The sequence below is a fragment of the Pangasianodon hypophthalmus genome, chromosome 19 (genome assembly GCF_027358585.1).
Source record: "Pangasianodon hypophthalmus isolate fPanHyp1 chromosome 19, fPanHyp1.pri, whole genome shotgun sequence".
Lineage (NCBI taxonomy): Eukaryota > Metazoa > Chordata > Actinopteri > Siluriformes > Pangasiidae > Pangasianodon > Pangasianodon hypophthalmus.
In genome coordinates this window covers 8,785,639-8,805,082 of record NC_069728.1, presented here as the reverse complement: position 1 = coordinate 8,805,082, position 19,444 = coordinate 8,785,639, and the positions used below count along the sequence as shown (strand labels likewise).

General features: G+C 38.8%; 1 protein-coding gene across 8 annotated transcripts in view; it reads left to right on the top strand.

Moving 5' to 3' along the window:
* mark3b (MAP/microtubule affinity-regulating kinase 3b) overlaps positions 1-19,444 on the top strand; it is a 55,229-nt gene that overhangs the window by 20,725 nt on the left and 15,060 nt on the right. For 7 of the 8 annotated variants that reach the window (XM_034313644.2, XM_053242062.1, XM_026944428.3 and 4 more), the window contains 7 exons: positions 8,389-8,437; positions 12,416-12,481; positions 12,602-12,672; positions 13,688-13,744; positions 16,653-16,889; positions 18,052-18,171; positions 19,102-19,201. In XM_034313644.2, the coding sequence (XP_034169535.1) occupies positions 8,389-8,437; positions 12,416-12,481; positions 12,602-12,672; positions 13,688-13,744; positions 16,653-16,889; positions 18,052-18,171; positions 19,102-19,201 (700 nt within the window). Of the gene's footprint in view, positions 1-8,388; positions 8,438-12,415; positions 12,482-12,601; positions 12,673-13,687; positions 13,745-16,652; positions 16,890-18,051; positions 18,172-19,101; positions 19,202-19,444 lie in introns of those variants that run through there. The other variant, XR_008305256.1, reaches the window with a different exon arrangement.

The window sequence follows — 19,444 nt, the reverse complement described above, 5'->3', positions numbered from 1 at the left end:
TCCACGAGCAGCTTCCTGTTTGGGAGTGTGTGCTGAGAGAAGAGAGAGGGAGGGGAGCTTCCTACTTCACAGCTTCACAGTGGGGCAGCCAATCACCCGCTGAGATCCAGAGAGAACTGCGCACTATTGGGAGATCCACTGCATCGGTGGGTCTGACTGTTGTGCCTGCAGGATATTAGTCCACACTTTTGCTTTTCTTCGTCATGCCCAGCAGCATGGCAATGCTTAAACCTAATTAGTAGTGAATTATTTGAAGGCCCTGGCTGACAGAATAAGGATAGTTATTTGCCCTGTGCCATCTGTCAGCCATACACACATCTGGTATGTTATCGTTGTGTGGCCTGCAGACCTCCATAAGCTCTCTGTGGCTTTTTACTGCTTTGCTTTTCTCCTGAGCTGATATTTCTCATTTCAAACCAGTGAAATATGCCATATAGGTCACCTCGCTGGTGGGTGAGTGTGTGGGAGGTGTGCGACTGAGCATTGTGTCTTGGGGCTTTTAGGGCAGAACTTCATGCCAATAGCTCAAAAAGCCCACTGAAGCGTGATGTCAATTTGCACAGTTGAAGAGAATTATTCAGCAGTGCAGTGAGTGGAGCTACCGGAGCCGCTGGGCATGAGGAAACGCACGTGCAGAGACAAAGATACAAAACCACACCCAGAATAAAAATACCTTCCCCAAATGCTTACAGGTGTTCAGCAGGCTACTCTGGAGGACACAAGCACATGCACATTTAGATGCACAGTTAGAATGAAAACCTGATCAAGTGCTTCACTTTCTGTGGTGCTGCACATGCACTCTTGAGTATAAAAGACCAAACTACATGAAGAGACCAATATGAATTAAACATTATGGGCATTGTCATAGAAACACTGTTTCTCCTACACCAGTCATGTTAAATCTGTTATGGATGCTTTGCTATGTGGTGTGCTGCTGAAAGACCTAGTTTGGAGTGGGGGAACATGCTGTCCTCTTTTCTCCTACTGCAGCCCACTTTCCCCTGAGCAAACTGTATTCAGGGCTGTCCCTGGCTTCCTGGGAACAAAGATGGCGGGTCTGATCTCCAGCATAGGTGCACAAGATGCAAAACAGCACCCAGCTGTATGTATAACACTCTCATAACGGACATGGCTCCGGGAAAAGTGTACTGCATCTTTCAAGTAGACGAAATAGATTTATATAATTCTTCTTGATTGCAATAATTATATCACAGCATGGCTGATTTCTTAAATCTGAAGATGTTGATTAATTTTCTATAAAAGCCGGGAACTGTATATGTGCTCATAATACGCCATAGTTTCTATAGTAACAGCTCGTTCACGGGGACTTGTACGGCGGACACTCTACATGATCTAAGGCTAATAATCAGCAGATCAAAAAAAATGTTATTTAACAAAGATAAGCTTCTAATAGTTGATATAGTGAAGTTTTCTGTTAGGTGATGTTTATTTAACATTTTTTGGAAGGAGTCTCGAGTGTCAGCACTTTCTAAAAGTCAGCAAGTTAATTCCTGTTATCACTTACATTATAGCAGCTATATACAGTCATTCCCTCACCAGCGTCTCTTTTTTCCTCTTTCTACTAAAGGTAAAAAAACAAAAATATGCAGCTTCTCATGTTACTGAGAAACCTGAAAGTGCAAACTCCTGTGTGCTGAAGACTCGAGTTTCACGGACGTTCTGTAACATTAAATATAATTATGAATGTTTACAAAGCCCATGTTCATTAAAAAATTAAAAATGGTAATCGTTTGCAAATCTCTGTGGTATAAGACTCAAAAACTAGTCATAATACTCAGATTTAAAGTTTGTTTAGCCTGTTTCTTTATTTGTGTATCCATATATTATGATTATTATTTTAGCAGCAGCAGTTCAAGGAATCCTGAAAGCGGAGAACGATGCAGCATCCTCAGCACTCATACTTCCACATTATGCCGCATTATTAATATTAATACTTCGTAGTGAATGGTTAGTTTTCTAAGTTAAGTTATTCTTGCCATTTTTGTAGTCAATGGTTTCTTTTTGGTTTGTTTCTGTTGCATCACTGTCTAAAAGTGATCTTAATCTCAAGTTAATATCGCTGACCATACCTTTCACTGTTACACATGCAAGAGTTTACACTTTCCCCGAAAGCAGACATACTAAAAAACACGCAGTGGTTGTCTGAGATGGTGACATCCAGACTTTCATTTACAATGATAACTAAAAAGTGTGACTGTGATTGTGTCCAGCTAGTTATGTGCTGAGTAAAATCAAATGTGCTTAAAAGTTGAAAGAATTCAGTGGGTTTTTTTGTTTGTTAGTTTGTTTTTTAAATCCCCGGCTTTATCAACATCATCAACCAGGCAGGAGAATCCTATCGTGATTAGTTATACATACGGATAATATTTCAGATAGTTGTGGTGGAAAAGCAGGTGTGTATTTGGGTGGACGATAAGCACCCATTAGTAGCACAGGTTCTTTACCTTCAATTAAAACTGCAGGATATTTAAAAGAAGATTTCCAAATGAAATAGTTTTGCAGTTAAAAGCATTGTTAAAAAAAACAACAGCTGTACCACACTCCTTCTTACCTTCCCGTACTGTATGGCTAAAATCAAAATTTAGTTATGTCAAACCAGGTTTCAGTCAGTATGGTGCAATCTAGTTTCTGTTCACAAATAAGATTGTTTACAGTGCTCGTTTAGTTTTTGTTTTCTGTAGCATGTAGTCAGCTCTTGCAGTTGTTTATTGTGGTTGGAATAGAGAAGTAACTGTTTTTCACATCACATTTGGCTGAATTTCTTCTCGTAGCTGTCAAGACTTTCATGCTGACAGAAATGCTGTTATCTCAAGGTTTAAAAAAAAAAAAAAACTCTAGAAATAAAGTAAACTGACACTGATCAGGCTGAACTAATGTCTTTTACATGCAGTACAAGTGCAGAAGATAATGGCTCATTGTTGAAATGTTGACCAACGACTTGCTGACTCTTTGTCAAGATTGCAAACTTAAAGTGCTATGTTAAAAAAAAAAAATAATGACTCACTTCTTTCCCATAGATAACTTCTGTAGCTTGCCACATTTTATTATGTTAGCTACCAAAACCTGAGACATGAGGCAAAATGTGCCTGTTGAGCTTGCTGATGAATTTATGAATTGTCCCCCCACCCCCCTGGCATGACTCAGTTCTTGAACACAAAAGCTGTAACTTGCTCTAGATCATGAGTCTCTGTGGTGGCGCCTGTGGATCCTGTAGTTGTGCTCACAGAACGCGATTCACACACTCCGTAAAGCGGATGCTGATGATGAGTCACCTCATCTAGCTGTTTAAATGCTGGAAAACATCTGACTTTCATCCTCGAAACCCTCTCTATCCTCTCCGTTCCATCTGCGTCTGGACGCCATCGGCTTGTTAGCACAAGCGACGGTCTTGTTCTTGGTAGGGTGATTAGCGGTTTCAGGCTGATCTTGAAGCACAGCGTGCTCCTCTCCCACACACAGACTCCCAGCATTCCTCTGTCTCTTCAAGCCATGAGGTAACATAATGCTCAGCAATGAGCTTTCAAAGAAATCTTTGGTGTTTTTTTTTTTTTTTTTTTTTTTTTCCTCTCATTCTCTCATCATGGCCTGACTTTTACTGTGGAGCCAGATGGGTTTGTGCTTCTCGGTGCTTATGATTCCCAGCTAATGAACCTTGTGCCTTAATGAATTCCCGTGAGTCATTGCAGTGTCTCATTCATAAACCAGTCACCATTTGTTCTCCATGTGGCTTGTAGTGGTTCATTCTGCAAATTCAGCAGTCAGGAGTCAGTTTGTGTGCGTGTGTGTACGCGCGCACACACTCTAAAGCACCTTCAGCTGGTGAAGGCTGTTGATGAGATAGTGTTACCTCTTTTCATGTTCAAAGTTACAGGCCTTGCTGGACGCTATATTTAACCTGTTACGCTGAGAGCAGTATGTGTTTATGGAGAGCAGATGCCTGCACAGCTCCAGCATTAAAGCTCTGAGAAGAGATGCCATAACCAGCCGCTTTGACGTCAGCTCTGGTCGTTCACTGTCTGCTGCATCTAATGTTAACCGATAGTCTCGATGAAACATGGAGGCGTTTTTTTTTTTCAGAGCGTTAGAGCCCAGCTATAGCAATGATTTATGACACAGAAAGGTCTTTTACGACACATGGATACTGTGTGTGATGTTAGCGTTCATCGTGTCAGCAGGCGATCTATCTCTCCTTGCTCCGTGGCTGGAGCGTCAGTCTTTGCCTGAGAAAGTATGGGGACTGATACTGGAGTGAAATGCTGACACACGATTATGTATGGAAATATAAAGCATAACGTAGTGCACATCGCTTCAGAGCTTTGATGTTAGGGTGCTATCACACTAAAAATGAGATCAGGACATCGCTAAACATTTCTATGCTTAAGTTAGGCTAGGCTGGAGTGGTAGTGTTGTGTATTGTAGTGAATTGTACAAGATGCTCATGGGCTCTTAAAGTCTTAATTTGTCTGAAATTGCATTTTACAACTTTAACACCGTAGTACTAAATTGTCTTAATTTTGCAAATATATGGTCGTAAATTTAATGCTACTAACTTTGCTAAATGAATGCTTATCCGTATGGCCAGTTATCACAGACAGCGTTTTTCCTGGTGTAATGAAAAAGTAAAAAGTTATCTTAAGATTGTTGTACGTTAAAATAAAGTAAGTAAGTAAAACTTTAAATGTCTGTTAAAATACAGATATGTGGCTAAACCACATAAGATGCAACCATCATCTACGCAAGGTCATGTTTGTATGACGTCATCTTTTAAAGTTTCATATGTGAGATTTTTTTGATGTGAAAGTTAACTGAAGCTCTTGACCTGTAACTGCATAATGTTATGCATTGCCAGGGTCTGAAACTGACAGCGTCTTGACGTTCCGGGGATGGCCCGGCGACAGTGTACTTTTTCGTTTGGGACAATTGGGAAAATTTTGGCAACGAATACACGTAAACAGCAGCACTAATAATAATGTATGAGTGATCAGATTCACTTCTGCATTCGTGGGTCAAAGTGCAGTCAGAGGATTTGCCACATGTTGCACTACGAAAAAGGAAGGTGGATTCGATGAGTCAGGGGCTCGGGTGAGTACGCCTCGAGGAGATTCTGTCACCAAAGTTCCCCTAGCAATCAGCAGCGTGGACAAGCCCTTATCTGATGATGGGGCACACGTCTCCTCAGAATAAAAATCAAGGCTGAAAACGCTAATTGAAAGCTTGTTTCATAGGTATCCTTTTTAAAAGGTTTTTTATTTACTGTTTTCAGCCTTGATTTTTATTTTGAGTTTGACCTTGAACATCACATTGTCTAACCTTAACACAAGAACAGACATGATCAAATGTGAACAAGCAATTTGCTATCTATGCACTCTGATTTGTTGGCAATGGATAACATCTGTGTGAATTAGGCTAAATACGTGAATTATTTTATACATTACCATTTTTATTTAGTCATTTAGTTACTATAGATGTTTTGCTATGGCAGCATTCTCATTTTGATACCAGGTACCAGTTTCCAACATGAGTGATTGCTGCACTACATGGTCAGTGGAATTACACAGGACAAATAAAGCACCTCATGGGAAATCTGTGTGGATAAAATGTTGATTATTGTGATGTATTACTCATGAGAAGCAAATGTCTGAATTGTATAGCATCAAAATAATTGGAGTATATGTTAATTGTGTCACTCTGATTGGATAATTACATGAATGTACAGGTGTTCCTAATAAAGTGGATATTAGTTGGCATAGTTCTCATGTTAGTATATCACTACAGCCATGGAATGGGGCAAGTTTGTATCTGTAAATTATGTAATGAACCATAGTCCAGTTTACAACAAAAAAAAAAAAATGCTGTTCACTTGACCAGAATCTACCAGCACAAATTTTCCAACAAATAAAAAAAACGCTTTTTTTTTTTTTTTTACATCATTATGGCCCATTTTATATACATCTATATATTGCATATATGGATTAATACTTATCATTTTGCGTATATGGACTAATACATGTACTACTTTTATAATACTTTTACTTAATGATGTATTAAACACACCGATCTTATAACATGCAAATGGTTTTAGTATTGTAGTTCCTCTGTGGTTACGGAGCTTTATTCATTTGAGCTTGTAACCTACATGCAAGTGCATCACACATTTAGTTCATAAGTTAGTATTCTTGTAGGATTTCGACAGAGCTTATGTATATAGGAGCGTCTGTCTCCTTTCTTTTAATGCCCTTCTAACATTCCTAATTTTCTCTGCCTCATGGATGAGTTCATCAGTTTTTGAGGTGCAAGTTTGCAGCCAAAATAGAAACGGGACACACATCACGACAGCTGCAGAACTACTTGTTGCTGCTTTTGTTGCTGCAGTGGTTATTGTTGTTACTCACTCACGAGCTACGCGTGCTGTTAGGACAAGCTTTTAATATCTTACTGTAGCAATGGCCAGCAGCTGTCAAGACTTCTATTCTAGATGATAAACAATAAATAAAAACTTTAGTTGAAATATGTGGAATCTGGGGTTTTTGTATTTGGTACATTATTGCGAAGTTACATCTTGAATTAAATTTGAAGTAGCATTTAAAGAAATCTTAAAATAAGAAGTATTAAATTTAACTTGACATTACGTGCTGACACCCTGTATGTATTGTATTGTAGTGTAGTGTATTATATTGTAGTGCCTTGTACTTTGTAGTGTAGTATATTGTAGTGCAGTGTAATGTATTGTATATAGTAGAGTCTTGTTTCTGGTCTCTGGAGGACTAGTGGTTAGGCCTCAGCAGCTCGGGTTCGATTTCCAGCCAGGGAACCAACCCCAACCACTGGAGTTGCATATGACAGTGCGCTCTCAGTGCCAGTCCCAAGCCCGGGTAAAACTGGGGAGGTTTGCGTCAGGAAGGGCATCCGGCGTGAAAACTATTCCAAATCAAACATGCAGACCAGTTAGCTGCTGTAGCAACCCCTAAGCAGAGCAGCCGGAACAACAACATTGTAGTGTCTTGTTTTGTGGTATAGTGTAGTGTATAGTTCAGTGTAGTGTAAAATACTGTATATTATAGTGTAGTGTAGTATATTCTAGTGGCTTGTTTTTGGTATAGTGGAGTGTCAAGTATTGTATATTATAGTGCAGTGTAATGTATATTGTAGTGTAGTATAGTGTATTGTATTGTCCTGTTTTGTGGTATAGTGTAGTGTAGTATATCAATATTTATATTTACTAATGTAGGACAGCATAATGATGAGACGCCTGTTTCAATTACCAAAAACAGAAAAATTGAAATGTCTGGAATCACTGAACACGATCACCAGTGAAATAAGGACAAAATGAAACTGATACTCCTCTTTCTCTGTTTCCTGGTGACTGTGTTGTGTGTGCATAAGTGTGAGTGTAAGTTAGTGCTTGTGTGGTGAAGTTATTTCAAGGCACAGAAGTTCCCGTCCTCACTACAGCATAGCGTTCAGTGTGGGTTTGTGTACTCCAATTGCTCACACAGCAAAATGCCAGCACCCTCAGTGAAAGGTTGAGTGGCTAGAGAGATAATGGAAGGAAAGAACATAAGAGCATGAGCGAGCATCAGGAGGGTGGGGAGAAAAATTCATTAGCAAATGTATAGACATAGAAAATGTAACAAAGTAAACGTAACTGTTATTGGCTACATGTTTGCTGGGAACCGGCTCAAAGTGCCCCTCTCACCAAAGCATCCGTGCAACTGAGGGTCTCTACCAGGCTTTTTTTTTTCCTAGACAACAGTCACTCAATAACATCATCCTCTTGTCAGCATGTGGGTCATAAGGTTGTGTGTAACTGGGGGAGGGTCACAGAGTTATAGCAGGCTAGTAGTCTCGGTCTGTCCGGGAATGTGTGTTTACAGAATGAATGAGGAAAGAGGCAAGGAATGTATTAAAGACATCTGTGGTGCATTGTTTAAATGCTGATTTAATAGATTTATCCTGTTTAGTTCCTGTGTGTTAGTCAATGGTGTTGTGTGGAAAGAAAATGCCGAGCAGTATCCCTTCAATTAGTTATATGTATTCTGGGACATTTCTTTAGTCTCGTGTCAATTTTGACTGTAGAGTTAACCTAACGGTGCAATTAAAGGTCCAGACTTTCATTCCTCACTCTCGCAACTGCGTAGAATTTCTGACTAGTGCTATAACAGTCAAGTAATAATATGTAGCGTTTGTGAATAATATGCCTGAAGTACAAGCTAGGACGGGGATAATGGAGGGGTTAATGCGCAATTTATGAGCCATTACTAAAAGACGTAATCACTGGGAGTTAATCGTTGTAGATATTGTCTGTAAACAAGCTGTTGTACGTATGTACATATTGTTCTAACTGACTTCTCTCTCCTTGTTTTAAAGCTCTTCCGAGAAGTAAGAATAATGAAGATTCTGAACCATCCAAATATTGGTGAGTTTCTGAGAGATTCTCATACATAAGTTTGACCACCCTCCACATCTTATATAATTTAAATAGCAATATTGTATTTTAATAATAGTATTATAATTATAATAATAATTATAGTATTTAAACAATTTTTTTTTTTTCCTATGTCTTTGGTTATTCATATTTTGGCGATTTATTTGAGCCAGAGAATGATTTAAAAAAATGTCATTTTTAAAATTTCTTTCTATCCATAGAACCCACTTTTATTGAAAAATTTCGTTAGATTCCATTTGGTATTGTTTATAGGCATAATAACTTTGATAACAATAGGCTGTAATTTCCAACAAAAGAAAAAATATCACGGATACCCTGGCTATGCTTCACAGAGCTTCAGGAGCCCCTGGGCTTTGCTTTGAAGCTAAATCTAAAGGAATTCCTTTATGTATTTATTTATTATTTTTTTAAGCTTTAGGGTTTACCTGGTATAATATAGCACTCTAATATAGTGAATGCTGCTGTGTGAGGAGGAGGATTTAAGATGCTATGTGCCACTGCTTTCCATGTGTCCTTATTAATCATAAAGTACACATACACGTATATAAATGTCTGTGTGTGTACATGGGAATCTCTGGCATCTCTACCAATTTTTAACACATTTGTATATTCTGTCCGTGTGAGTTTGGACATGTCAGAACAGCGCAAATGAGTAAGAGTGTGTGTGTGTGCGTGTATGCGACAGTCTAGCTCACACTTATATAGATAGTGTTTAGAGTGAGGAGGAGGGAAGCTAATTAATAACAACTTCAGCCCACACACATCCTAACCGTTCTTCCCTCCACAGTCAAGCATCTTAAATAACTTCTCACTCTATCGTAAAAGGCTAGCCTTACCAAAATCCTTTCCTGCAATGATTCAAAGAAAAGCTCTGAATTCATACATCTGACAGAGCCACGAGGGGAATGTTGTGATGGGAAATTGATATCTCGTAATTTCTGAATAGATAAAGATTTCAAGCAATATCTTATAATTGGTTGTTGTAGCAAACTACATTACATTTTCTCAGTCATGTGTGTGACTGTGTTGTGTCTCTTTTTGTATGATATCTGTATTGTCTTTGTATTAAATAACTAACTACTGTTGGTGTGGTGGTTTGTAGAGCAGTCTAAAGGTAAGAGTGCTGTAATTGAATTAGTGAGCAGGATTCTTTCAAATGAGTTATTTTGCTTGCATACAAGACACACACACACACTCAAGTCTACCTTTCTTACACACATACAGTACTATGCAAAAGTCTTCGGCATCCTATTTTTTTAGTACAAACTTTGGTATAGATTTTTATTTTATAACTTCTACATGATCAAGTCAGTACAGAAACTTTTTTTTTTTTTTTCAAAAATCTTTCTAGATTTTCAAACATTAGTTTTTCAGCACAAAATTAAATGTTACAGAAAAATGTTTGTATGTCAGTAAAGAAAGCAGCATATTATGTAAAAGACCACTTTTCAGACAAAAACATAATGAAGGCTGCTGGGTTTTGCTGCAAGTGTGACAGTCAAAGTCTTGAGAAGAACTGCGGCTGGTTCTGCAAGATGCTCAGTAACACTTACAGCTCATTTCCTTATAAAACTGCACACATTGTACCTGAGACTACTGTTTGTTTGTTTTTTAAAGAAAAGGATCATCACACCAAATATTGACTTTGTTTCATTATTACTGTTTTCTGTTCTTTATATTATTTTTTAAATGTAGAAACAATTTCATTATTTTTGAAGGCATCTTTGTTCTACAGTTCTTTGCATGTACCTATTACTTTTGCACAGTACTGTATATGTTTTGCTCAGACAAAAATAATATGTGAAAAGTCTTACCTCTTTCCTCATTAACTCTATAAACACACTTTTTCTTGCTCACTTGTGAATCTTTATTCAGCAGCATACATTTTTATGCATAAGCAAAAGGAATCCATGTATGAGCAAGATAAATTGGAGCATGCATATGTGCTATTCAGTGAGAGAACAAATCTTGCACACAGATTAGACTACTGGGTGCTTGACTTTTGGCAGGAAAATAACACCACAGTTGATCAGACAGATGCCCTCATTGCAAACATGGAGCCAAATTAATCCTTTCGGAGTGCAGAAGGACTAAGCATGTGCTCAGTGTTTCACTAATTATTGCATTATGTGCAATTAGGTCAGTAATTGCAGAATTGGCTGAAATAGTGTGTTCCAGTGTTGCCCAAGTCCTTTTAAAAACACGTATCACCTATGGTACCAGAAACCGCACATCACTCGATTGAGGCTCCTTTTTTTTCTGTTTTTTTTCCTTCGGTCAGTTAATTACACTCAAGTGTAAAAACCATACTTGGGATTTTAGATGGCCCGCGGAGTGTTTAAACTACTCAGCCTAACTCAATGAAATGTCTAGAAGAGCTCTTTAGGAATCTGGCTGGATGAAAAGTGAAGATATTATCATGGCATCGCTCTGATTGCACACACTATCACCTGCAGCCGTGTGCAGTGGGCTGAGCACACACACTCGAGTATCAGATAATCTGGCCTGGGGAAGTCTCTTCTTTGGCATCACTGAGGTTATTGTGTTCTCTTCCATAGCAATGACCCACTTTTCTTTTGTAGAAGAAAAACAAACTGCATTGGAAAAATTTTGGTGCTGGCATTGCATTAACACGGGAGAACAGGAAGTGGTTCAGGGTGCAGGATATGTCAAATGTAGGTGGCAAAGTAGCTACACAGTCATGGTGTGGTTTTGTAGAAGTTCAGGTCATAGGTTTTATGGTAGAATAAATATAGTAGTTTATTGGGGCCCAGCCAACTAGTTTCCTTTCTCTGTTTCAGTCAGTATGTTGCAATATTTATATAAGATTAAAGTAGCATAATTGTTATAATTGCAATACTTTTACCTTTGGTATCATTATGTAAAGAATAAAACATGATAGGGCTTGCTATCATAGGAAAATAATCAACGACAGGGTGGTGTTACAACTCCAGAGTTGATTCTTTCTGTTTTTTTTTTTGTTTGTTTGTTTTTTTAAAGACTGGCACTGTACTTTTTACTCCTTTTTTTTTTTTAAATCATGTGTAAAGTTGGGAAATGTTAGCTCCTGTTACTAGTTATCTTATAACAGCTATAAATAGTTAATAGGACACTAATAAGAAGAAATTCATCTTATTCGTCATACGTCATATTACTGAGAAACCACAAAGCCCTTTGTCCTGAACACTTCCCCATGTCAAAAAAAAAAGTTACAGCTTTACCTCTTACTGTTACAAAGCACTGACACTGGAGACTTCCAAAAATACTAAATATCACTTCACAGTATTAGCACTTACACACTGTTTTAAATCTGTTTGTGTGGAGTGTCCTCCATACAAGTCCCTGTGTAAGAAAAAAAAAACATATTAAAACAAACACATTAATATAAACCTTGCAGCCAGAACTACTGTGTGAGCTGTGTAGTTTAAAATGAACACCTTCTGACCAGAGCTGCGGTACAGAGACATGCATCAAGGTTTACTTTTCACAAGTATGAGACTTAGCACAGCAATCTTAAGACATTACAGTACCACATAACGGTTTAACAGTAGCTGCTGTCACATCATGAAAAGTCAGGATCAGTTTAAAAAAAAATGACTTCAGATTCATCCAAGCAAGTATAGTAAATGTCTTATACACAATCACGTTACACAACGCACGGAGACAATCTGTGCATGGATTGCAAACACGATTGCAGAAATAACGTGGATCTGAGAGAATGCTAATGTATGATTATCGCACATCCTGTCTGAGTTTTCCAGCACCTGTATGACTCCACGCAATACTCACTACTCTTCAACAATGCTCATTATTACTGAGAAATGATGGGATGAAGTTTGTCCAGTGCCTCTGAGCTACTGTTCAAGCAAAGTATAGGCCTAACTAAAATGTGTCCTGAACTGTTTCTTTGTCTCTCTTTGTCTCCTTCTCCCTTTCTCTATCCTTCAGTAAAGTTGTTTGAGGTCATAGAAACAGAGAAAACCCTTTATCTGGTGATGGAATATGCCAGTGGAGGTGAGAACATATTATTTCATTACTAATTTCATCCTTTATTATAATCTCATAGTTCTCTGTTACTGGGGGTGCACTGCACACATGAATGCTATGTAATGTAGTGTGTGGTTTCCTTTGCAGGGGAGGTGTTTGACTACCTCGTAGCACACGGCCGGATGAAGGAGAAAGAGGCCAGGGCTAAATTTAGACAGGTATAGTACCGCAGTGTGCTCGAAGCAGTATAAAACAGCCATTTTCACAGGCATCAGGGCAACCTGTACATTTAGGCCATATTACTCTAGTCCAGTGTGTGTTACTATGCTGGCAGTGCACTTATGATGTAATTGCCATCAGCTCTACAGCCCACTGGTTTTGTAACCCCATGTGGTGCGCTAGACCACATCTTCCAAGTCAGTTGTGTAGGTTTTTAAATACCCAGGGTCTCCCTCTCCTCCTCCTTTTCCTCCTGCTCAGAGTGTAGTGCTGCAGCTGCTAGGAGACTGGCTTATCTGGGTCAGGATGTAGCACTAGGCACATTACAGCATCACATGGATGCTTCTAGATCCTTCCCCAGTCAGACAAGGCGAAAAATGGAAACATGTCGCCAAAATGTAATTTTGCTTCTTTTAAAGCCGCAGTCTGTGTCGAAGATGAATTAAATCTGTTTGCTTCACTGTGGCTAAAATGGTGTAGAACCTAAAATGAACAATCTGGAAAATTCAATGAATTATTAATACAAAATATGAATACAAAATCTTCATATAAACAAGACTCATGATAAATGAGTCTTTCAGTTATTTGTTTGTTCACATTAGAGTGTTTCTGTATCAACCTTTGTCCCCCATCTTTATATTAATACCAAATTTATGACTTAAAAACTAAGAATAAAAATAAAGTGAAATGATACATACAGTATGTGATACTGCATCTTCTCTTGTTTATCAGAAGGTAAGTAATAAAACAATAAAATGCACAACCAAATGATCAAAACAGTGAGGTTTAGCTCCTAGATAGTGGCTCCATCCAGATCACTGCAGATCATGTTGTGCTAGCCAGACACATGTCCCACTTTTAATCAATGGGATTCTGGGAAAACACGGCCAAAGCGGTCGATGTGACTAATTTGACTTTCACACACCACTCCACATCATGGGTCATTCGATTTGTCCTGGCGTGCTCCAACTTGACTGCTAAACGTGCTGTTCTTTCTTTCCATCTCTCCTTTAGATTGTATCAGCTGTACAGTACTGCCATCAAAAACACATTGTGCACAGAGACCTCAAGGTAAGAGCCGAACACTGTAGCTCTGTAGACTAGCGGAGCAGGGCTTCTCAATCACTCAGTTTGACCAGGCTTGGCTATTGTATCAGTAACCACAAAGGCAGGAAAATGCAAAAGTGACGCAAAAGTGACACAATCAGACTGCTCGAGAAAGATAATTCTTAGCCAGCATGAGTTAACTGCCAACTAAGTGGTCATCAGTGAGCTATGGCACAAACACTCTTGCTTTAAATCACTCGTTGTGCAAACATCATGACTAATACACACAGTGATTGTTGGTGGAATTGGACTGTGCCTTACTTTACAGTCTAGATATTTATTATTCAGGTTTTCCAAAGTTGCTGTTTATTTTTGTTTTAACCTTTTGGATTATTTTAGGTTTAGCTGTAAGTGACTGATCCTTTTGTCAGTTTGGAAGTATGTAGCTTCCAGCAGACAAAATGATGTAGAAATGTGTTTTTTTTTGTTTTGTTTTTTTAAAGTGAATTAAACATTTGCGAATAATAACCAAATAAAAAGTCACTTATTGGAAATATTTGAAAAAAAAAAAAAATCATGCTTCTATGCTTTCTGATTTTCCTGCTTTTTTTCCAGTTCATGTTGAAACACTTTACAGTAAAATACTTTCCACACCCTCTTCAATTACATTTGCAAAAGCATCTTGATATTGCTGCCAACAGCCACAACACCAGAGGGTTAACAATCACTGATCATTAAAACATTAAATCATTGCTAAATGAGTATGCAGGTATTGTTTTCTCAGCATGGGACTGAACGGTATGGTGCCCATTTAACAATTTACAGCTCTTTGTATCTTTAGCTTATTTCTGTGAAATCGCAAAATTAAGAATGCGCCAATTTAAAGAGTTAGTCATATTTGTGGTTTATAATAAGGTGTAGAAATGGTTCATACTGCCACGAAGTTTCTTCTAAACAGTACAAATCAACCGAGCAGGAGCACTGGACTTTGTCACCCTGCCTTTGTGGTGGAATAATGGTGGAGAGTGCGTGCACTATAAACATCAGCAAGAACACACGGTAGATGCTGAGTGATGGGGGGAAAAACCGTGACTGCTTGGTTGCCCATTTCACCTTTTAGTCTCCATGCTCCCTTTCTCTGTACTTCTTAAATGATGCATGAGATCTTAAAAACCATGTCAAGAGCAGGGGGAAAACCTAATTTGCTGACATCTGTTCTCTCTTTATTTTGCCCTCTTTTGCTCCATGGGATGCTCTGGCAAATGATGCATATATGATCATATACTGCTTCCTTCTTTTCTGTAATGTTGCTATTTACTTTTATTTTCCCACTTATTGTCATTGTAAAATTTTAGCAGTTGATGAAGTCTGATGAAGTATTGAAGTCTGCTGTGTTTGTTGATTGTTCAACATGCACAAATACACTGCATGCACAATTATTAGGCAAATGGTATTTCTTAGCTTAATTTTATTGGTGAACAACTACAATGGTATCAGTTGATGCTAAAGTTTTACTTTACATAAAAATGTAATGTTTAACAAAGAAAAAATGAGATTTGTCTTTCTCAGGGGAAATTATTAGCATGCACATTTATTAGGCAACTTTTAGTGTGCACAATTATTAGGCAACTAAATTTCGAATCATTTTTTTACTTCCTTGTTTATTCTTCTGTCTTAAAGTAATATTTAATAAATAGCTAACATAAATTAACATAAAAGAGTTTTAGTCCTTCAAAACTATTCAGCAGTGAATATAGCCACTGTTCTTTTCAATAACTGCCACAAGCCTTCCATCCATTGAATCTGTCAGTTTCTTGATCTTTTCATGATCAGTTTTAGCTGAGGCAGCCACCACAGCCTTCCAAATGCTATTCAAAGAGGTGAACTGTCTTCCCTCACTGTAAATCTCACGCCCGAGAATGGCCCAGAAGTTCTCAGTAGGATTGAAGTCAGTTGAGGAAAGGAGCCAGGTTATCATTCTGTCATCTTTGATGCCTTTGCTGGCTAGCCAAGCTGTGGTGTACCTTCATGTATGCGACAGAGCATTGTCCTGCAAAAAGATCTTGGCCTTCTTGAAAGTTACTGACTTCTTCCTGTACCACTGCTTGAAGAAAGTGTCTTCTAGAAACTGACAGTAGGTTTGGGAGTTGATTTTCAATCCATCTTCAACCCGAAAAGGTCCAACTAGCTCATCATTAATGATACCCGCCCATAGCAGTGCCCCTCCTCCACCTTGCTAGTGCCTCACTCGAAATGGCACCACCAGTAGTGATCTTGTCCATCTAGAGTCACTCTCATTTCATCTGTCCATAAAACCTATGAGATGGGCCAGTCAGGACACTTCAGCTTTTGAGTCTTAGTCAGTGGTGGTCGTGTTTCAGCCTACCTTACCTTAGCCATGTCTCTGAGCACTTGACACCTTGTATTTCTGGACCCCCCTGGAAAGTTGCAGTTCTGAAACATGGTGGCACTGGAGGCTAAGACATTCCTGCTAACCTCACGTTTTATTCTTCTTAAGTCTTTTGCAGTCAACCTGTGCCTTTTCTTCTCCACACATTTTTTGTGACCCTGTTGAGTATTCATAAAGTGTCTGATTATCCTGTGGTTACGCCTCAATAATTTTGCAGTCTGCTGTGTGCTGCTGCATCCCTCTGATAGGCATTTCGACATTTGTCTCAGTTAAATCTCTTTTTTGGCCCATTTTCCTGAGTTAGATAAGCTGCCTCATGACCCTCTCTCCCTCATGAAACAATTAAACTACACCTGATGATAATTATACCCAGTTAGCATTCAGGTTTATATGGTTGGATAATATGCATAGAAATAATCATCAGATCATAATACTGACTTGCCTAATAATTGTGTACGCAGTGTATATGCACTGTAGCATGGCGTTGTTCATCATCTTTGTTGCCTACTCTCCCATTCGTAGGCAGAGAATCTGCTGCTAGATGCAGATATGAACATTAAGATAGCAGACTTTGGCTTCAGTAATGAGTTCACGCTGGGCAACAAGTTGGACACGTTCTGCGGCAGTCCACCGTACGCTGCTCCTGAGCTCTTTCAGGGAAAGAAGTACGATGGTCCCGAGGTGGATGTCTGGAGCCTGGGGGTAATTCTCTACACACTAGTCAGTGGATCGCTGCCTTTTGATGGCCAGAACCTGAAGGTCAGTATGTCCTTCTAATGAAAAGTCACTAGTTCTCAGACTCACCCAGTTATACAGTGCCTTGCATACATATTCACCCCCACTTGAACTTTCCACATTTTAAGGTGTTGCAATTGCAGCTGGAAGTGTTCTGGGATATATCTCTATCAGCTTTGCACATCTGGAACCTGATATTTTGCCCAGAATTCATGCCAGAATTGCTCAAGCCTTAATAATAATTTTTGCCACAGCGTCTGAACTGAATTGAGGTCTGTCTTTTGACTGGGTAATTCTAACACATTCAGGTTCTTGTTTTTGAACCAACATGGAGATGTTGAACAAGTTTTGTTAGCTTCTTGTAAAAACATTGCACCATTCTCATGGTTGTTATCATAAGATATATCTGAAATAGCATACCGTAACCTTGTGCTACTAATCCAGAAGATCCAGAACCTTACTAGATAGAACAAAAAGAAATTTGTTATTTGTTCTACCTTTTAGTGTTTAAATTTTTTTTCTATCTTTAAAAAAAACTCCACTCAGCTTTCCTGCATATCATGGCACATCCCGTGTATCATTCAAGTAGCACAGCATGATATTTTTGCCTTATACCACAGCACTATTGATTGATTGATAAATTTTGTGTAATAGGACAACTTGGGCAGTAGTTCTGGCTGCAAGATTTCTATTAGTGTGCTCGTTCTGATCTGTTATCATTTATATATTCACAAATGAAACAGCGCACGCTGCACTTAAACAGATTTTAAACACGTATAATTGTTGATATGCTGAAGTCGCCTGTGTCAGTGTTTTGTAAAAGTCAGAGATAATGCTGTAACATTAAGTTTGTGCTGTCTTGGTAACATGACAAGATCCAGAACCTTACTAGATAGAACAAAAAGAGATTTGTTAAAATTGCTACAAGCAATAACCCTTTGTAGAGAAATCATGTTAGAAATGCATGCGATGGAGCAATATAAGTAAAAAAAAAAAAAAATTGTCCGAGAACGACTTAAGGATACGCAGGGAAGACATCTTGCGTATGCGCAGTATAAATTAACTGTAACCTGAAATGCTGTCTCTCAGTGACCGGCTGAAACCCGTTCAGTTTGTCATTGCCACTTCCCCAGCTAGGTGTTTAAAGATCCTGTTTCCTGTGTCTGTATTGTGTTGATTGATGCAGGAGCTTCGGGAGCGAGTGCTAAGGGGGAAGTATCGCATTCCCTTCTACATGTCGACTGACTGCGAAAACCTCCTCAAGCGCTTCCTGGTGCTCAATCCTATCAAGCGGGGTACACTTGAGGTGAGAGAAAACAGAAACATATAATGTGGAAACATTGTTCGAGCCACTCTTTCCTCAACCCCAACCCCATTTAATAAAAAAAAAAAAACAAACAAACAAAAAAAAAACTCCTTGACCTTCATACCACAGTACACAAGCCATTGGCAGCTTGCTCATAAACAGGGGTCCAAATCAAATTTGGGTCAAGGATGGGTCAACTGGATCAAGGTTGGGTTCAGAGGAACTGGTGTTATCAGGAAAACTGAGTCAGCTGACCTTGCTGTAGTCACGAATGCACATTTCTACCAGCAGGCAAGTGCCATGCAAAATTGCCATACTACATTGAGCAAAACATCATCTGCTTAGGGCCTGAATAATTTAGAAGTTTCCACTTAGCATCACTCAACTCTGCGAGGGACTAATGCTTTGGGCTGTTCACTAACACTAAAGCTTAGCTGCTGGGTTTTTGTCCAACCAACCAGCCCCTATATTGAATATTGCATGGCCTAAAGAGGATATGAGACATACAGTAGCATACACTGTATGTGTTACATGTATAGATGTGCTGTGTAAAGGTATATAGTACTAATATCCATAAGAGGCATGTAGTATACAGTTTGTTTATTTTTATACATCTTTGTTCTAGCTCTGCCAGAAACCGAGAGGGTTTGGCTGTTTTATTTTGCTAACTTCTTGGAATTCTAGAGATATTGTAGACAAGTTGTTAGGGATACAAACCTAACAATTCAGCATTCAGCATAACATAACCCAAGGTATTGGCAAAATAGATATATTTGCTATATTCTTGTGCCTTATGATTGAAACAAACCACTTCCTGTTTTGTTTATCCCCTCTCTTTCAAGTTCCTCTCTTCTGAATTATTTACCATTCCTATTGCTTAACGTCAAAGCTGGATATGAACTGTTGTGTAATTCTGTGCATCCAATTCAGCAAATCATGAAGGACCGGTGGATCAACTCTGGCTTTGAGGAGGATGAACTCAAGCCCTTTGTGGAGCCAGAGCTCGACATCTCAGACCAGAAAAGAATAGGTACAACACCAAACACCAAGGGGTTTTTAAACCACAGCAGCTAAACTCGTGACCTAGTATGATTATGCGTCCCAACACATTAACGTTGTAAACAGAGAAGCGGAAGTCGTATTGTGATCTGTAAAGCTAGTTCTCTTTGTGTAACTGACTGGTGGTGTCATATTTACCGGAAAGTGTGCTGTAGGTTGGCTGAATTGAGGATATGCCTTAATCACCATTCTTATAAGCCCTCCATCTGATCAT